This window comes from Eimeria necatrix, genomic scaffold (genome assembly GCF_000499385.1).
Source record: "Eimeria necatrix Houghton genomic scaffold, Enh_scaff2213, whole genome shotgun sequence".
Classification (NCBI taxonomy): Eukaryota; Apicomplexa; class Conoidasida; order Eucoccidiorida; family Eimeriidae; genus Eimeria; species Eimeria necatrix.
In genome coordinates this window covers 1-3,766 of record NW_013652814.1, presented here as the reverse complement: position 1 = coordinate 3,766, position 3,766 = coordinate 1, and the positions used below count along the sequence as shown (strand labels likewise).

The window sequence follows — 3,766 nt, the reverse complement described above, 5'->3', positions numbered from 1 at the left end:
ATTTGCGGCTGTGTAGGTGCGTGGAAGATTGTTTGGCATTATGGGTTTTAGAATGTGAGTGGCGCACATTGGACGAGAGAAGTGGAATAGCTTCGCTTTCCAGCAACGTTGGCGTTGGGCTTTCGAGGCAGGTCTTCGCAGCTGGGCAGTGTGGTCGTGTTGTGGTTCACTGGTGTGTGGAAGGAGCTGCTAGGATGCGTGGAAATGTTCAGCTGCGTTTGCAGCGCAGGAGAGGGGCATAGGATTGGGAGAAGAGGCGGCCGGTCTGTGGTGCCTTGCGGATGTAAGCGTTGTCAGTTGGATCGCAGTTGCAGTGCGTGTTGGTGCTGCAGCAAGCAGGGCGGGGCTGTTGAGAAGGGTTCGGAATTTGTGACCATCAGTGTACGTGCTGCAGCTAGTGTTGGCAGCCAGTGAGCCGCTGCATCGATTTCGCGGAAGGGCGTAGGCCTGGATGTTCAGCGGTGAGTGGGAGTAGGAGGGTGGTTTGTTTGCCGTTGGAGACTTGTTGATTTGCGGCTGTGTAGGTGGGTGGAAGGGAGTTAAGCGTTTTGAGGTTTAGGATGTGAGTGGGGCGCATTGGGCGAGAGAAGTGGAATGGCTTCGCTTTCCAGCCACTTTGCCATTTGAATCGTGAGGCAGGCCCTCACAGCTGAGCAGTGTGATTGTGTTGTGGTTCACTGGTGTGTGGAATGGAATGCTTGGATACGTGCAAATGAGAAGCTGTGTTTGTAGCGCCGGAGTAGAGCATAGGTTTTGGAGGAGAGGCGGCCGGTCTGTGGTGGCTTGCGGGTGTGATTGTTGTCAGTTGAATCGCTGTTGCAGTGCGTGTTGGTGCTGCAACAAGCAGGGCGGGGCTGTTGAGAAGGTTTCCGAATCTGTGACTATTAGGATACATGCTGGAGCTTGTGTTGGTGGGCAGTGATTTGCTGGTTCGGCTGGACAGAAGGGCGTAGGCATGGATGTTCAGCGGGGAGTGGGAGTGGGAGGGTGGTTTGTTTGCCGCCGGTGACTTGTTGATTTGCTTCTGTGTAGGTGGGTGGAAGGGTGTTAGGCGTTTTGGGTTTTAGATAGTGAGTTCGGAGCATTGGGCGAGAGAAGTGGAATGGTGTCGCTTTCGGACTGCTTTGCCGTTTGAGTCGTGCGGCAGCCTTCCGCAGCTGCACAGTGTGGTTGTGTTGTGGTTTCCTGTTGTGTGGAGGGAGGCACTCAGATGCGTGGAATTGAGGAGGTGTGTTTGTATTGCAGGAGTGGGGCACATGTTTTGGAGGAGAGGCGGCCGGTCTGTGGTGCCTTGCGGGTGTGAGCGTTGTCATTTGAATCGCTGTTGCAGTGCGTGTTGGTGCTGCAGCAAGCAGGGCGGAGCTGTTGAGAAGGGTTCGGAATTTGTGACCATCAGTGTACGTGCTGGAGCTGGTGTTGGTGGGCAGTGATTTGCTGGTTCCGGCTGGACGGAAGGGCGTAGGCATGATGTTCAGCGGGGAGTGGGAGTGGGAGGGTGGTTTGTTTGCCGTCGGTGACTTGTTGATTTGTGTCTGTGTAGGTGCGTGGGAGGGTGCTAGGCGTTTTTGGGTTTTAGCTAGTGAGTGGGGCGCATTGGGCTGGAGAAGTGGAATGGCTTCGCTTTCCAGCCACGTTGCTGTTTGAGTCGTGAGGCAGGCCTTCGCAGCTGCACAGTGTGGCTGTGTTGTGGTTTGTTGGTGTGCGGTGTGGGCCGTCGAATGCGTGCCTATGAGGAGCTGTGTTTGTAGCGCCGGGGTGGACCATCGGTTTTGGAGCAGAGGCGGCCGGTCTGTGGTGCCTTGCGGGTGTGAGCGTTGTCAGTTGAATCGCGGTTGCAGGTCCTGTTGGTGCTGCAGCAAGCAGGGCAGGGCTGTTGAGAAGGCTTTGGAATTTGTGGCCATCAGGGTACGTGCTGGAGCTGGTGTTGGTGGGCAGTGATTTGCAGGTTCGGCTGGACGGAAGGGCGTAGGCATGGATGTTCAGCGGCGAGTGGGAGTGGGAGGGTGATTTGTTTGCCGTTGGTGACTTGTTGATTTGCGGCTGTGTAGGTGCGTGGAAGGGTGTTAGGTGATTTGGATTTTAGGAGGTGAGCAACATGCATTGGGCGAGAGAAGTGGAATGGCTTCGCTTTCCAGCCGCTTTGCCGTTTGGTTTGCAAGGCAGGCGTTTGCAGCTGTGCAGTGTTGTTGTATTGTGCTTCACTGGTGTGTGTAAGGGTCTGCGAAAGCGTGGAAATGTTCAGCTGCGTTTGTAGCGCAGGAGTGGGGCATAGGTTTTGGTGGAGAAGCGGCCGGTCTGCGGTGCGTTGCCTGTGTGACCGTTGTCCGTTGAATCGCAGTTGCAGTGCGTGTTGGTGCTGCAGCAAGCAGGGCGGGGCTGTTGAGAAGGGTTCGGAATTTGTGACAATTAGGATACGTGGTGCAGCTGTCGGTGGGGAGTGATGTGCTGGTTGGCTGGACGGAAGGGCGTAGGCATGGATGTTCAGCGGCGAATGGGAGTGGGAGGGTGGTTTGTTTGCCGTTGGTGACTTGTTGATTTGCGGCTGTGTAGGTGCGTGGAGGGGAGTTAAGCGTCTTGGGTTTTAGCTAGTGAGTGGGGCGCATTGGGCGAGAGAAGTGGAATGGATCCGCCTTGCAGCCGCTTTGCCGTTTGTGGGTGCGATGCAGGTCTTCGCAGCTGCGCAGTGTGGTTGTGTTGTGCTTTCCTGTTGTGTGGAGGGATGCACTCAGATGCGTGGATATGAGGAAGTCTGTTCGTATTGCAGGAGTGGACTATCCGTTTTGGTGGAGAGGTGGCCGGTCTGTGGTGCCTTGCGGGTATGAGCGTTGTCCGTTGAATCGCAGTTGCAGTGTGTGTTGGTACTGCAGCAAGCAGGGCGGAGCCGTTGAGAAGGGTTCGGAATTTGTGACAATTAGGATACGTGCTGGAGCTGGTGTTGGTGGGCAGTGATTTGCTGGTTTGGCTGGACGGAAGGGCGTAGGCATTTTCAGTGGAGTGTGGGAGTAGGAGGGTGATTTGTTTGCGGTTGGTGACTTGTTGTTGTTGTTGATTTGCGGCAGTGTAGGTGCGTGGAAGATTGTTTGGCGTTTTGGGTTTCAGCTAGTGAGTGGGGCGCATTGGGCGACAGAATTGGAATGGTTCCGCCCTGCAGCCGCTTTGCAGCTTGTGGGTGCGAGGCAGGTCTTCGCAGCTGCACAGTGTGGTTGTGTTGTGGTTTCCTGTTGTGTGGAGGGAGGCACTCAGATGCGTTGAAATGAGAAGCTGTGTTTGTATTCCAGGAGTGGGCCATCGGTTTTGGAGGAGAGGCGGCCTGTCTGTGGTGCCTTGCGGGTGTGAGCGTTGTCAGTTGGATCGCAGTTGCAGTGCGTGTTGCTGCAGCAAGCAGGGCGGGGCTGTTGAGAAGGGTTCGGAATTTGTGCCAATCAGGATTGGTGCTGGAGCTGGTGTTGGTGGGCAGTGATTTGCTGGTTCGGCTGGACGGAAGGGCGTAGGCATGTTCAGTGGAGTGTGGGAGTAGGAGGGTTGTTTGTTTGCCGTTGGTGACTTGTTGATTTGCGGCTGTCATCCACCGTGGAAGATTGTTTGGCATTATGGGTTTTAGAATGTGAGTTTGGCGCATTGGGCGAGAGAAGTGGAATGGCTTCGCTTTCCAGCAACTTTGGCGTTGGGCTTTCGACTGAGGTCTTCGCAGCTGCGCAGTGTGGTTGTGTTGTGGTTCACTGGTGTGTGGAAGGAGCTGCTAGGATGCGTGGAAATGTTCAGCTGG

General features: G+C 55.4%; 1 protein-coding gene across 1 annotated transcript; it reads left to right on the top strand.

The window, feature by feature from the left end:
• Window positions 1-959: 959 nt before the first annotated feature.
• Window positions 960-3,491, top strand: ENH_00030460 (hypothetical protein, conserved; the record flags this gene model as incomplete). The annotated part of the gene is made up of 8 exons (XM_013580109.1): window positions 960-1,032; window positions 1,246-1,299; window positions 1,397-1,540; window positions 1,839-1,945; window positions 2,049-2,086; window positions 2,667-2,816; window positions 3,065-3,180; window positions 3,427-3,491. 8 exons carry the CDS (start codon window positions 960-962, stop codon window positions 3,489-3,491), a joined length of 747 nt encoding a protein of 248 aa, XP_013435563.1.
• Between the last annotated feature and the right edge of the window lie 275 nt (window positions 3,492-3,766).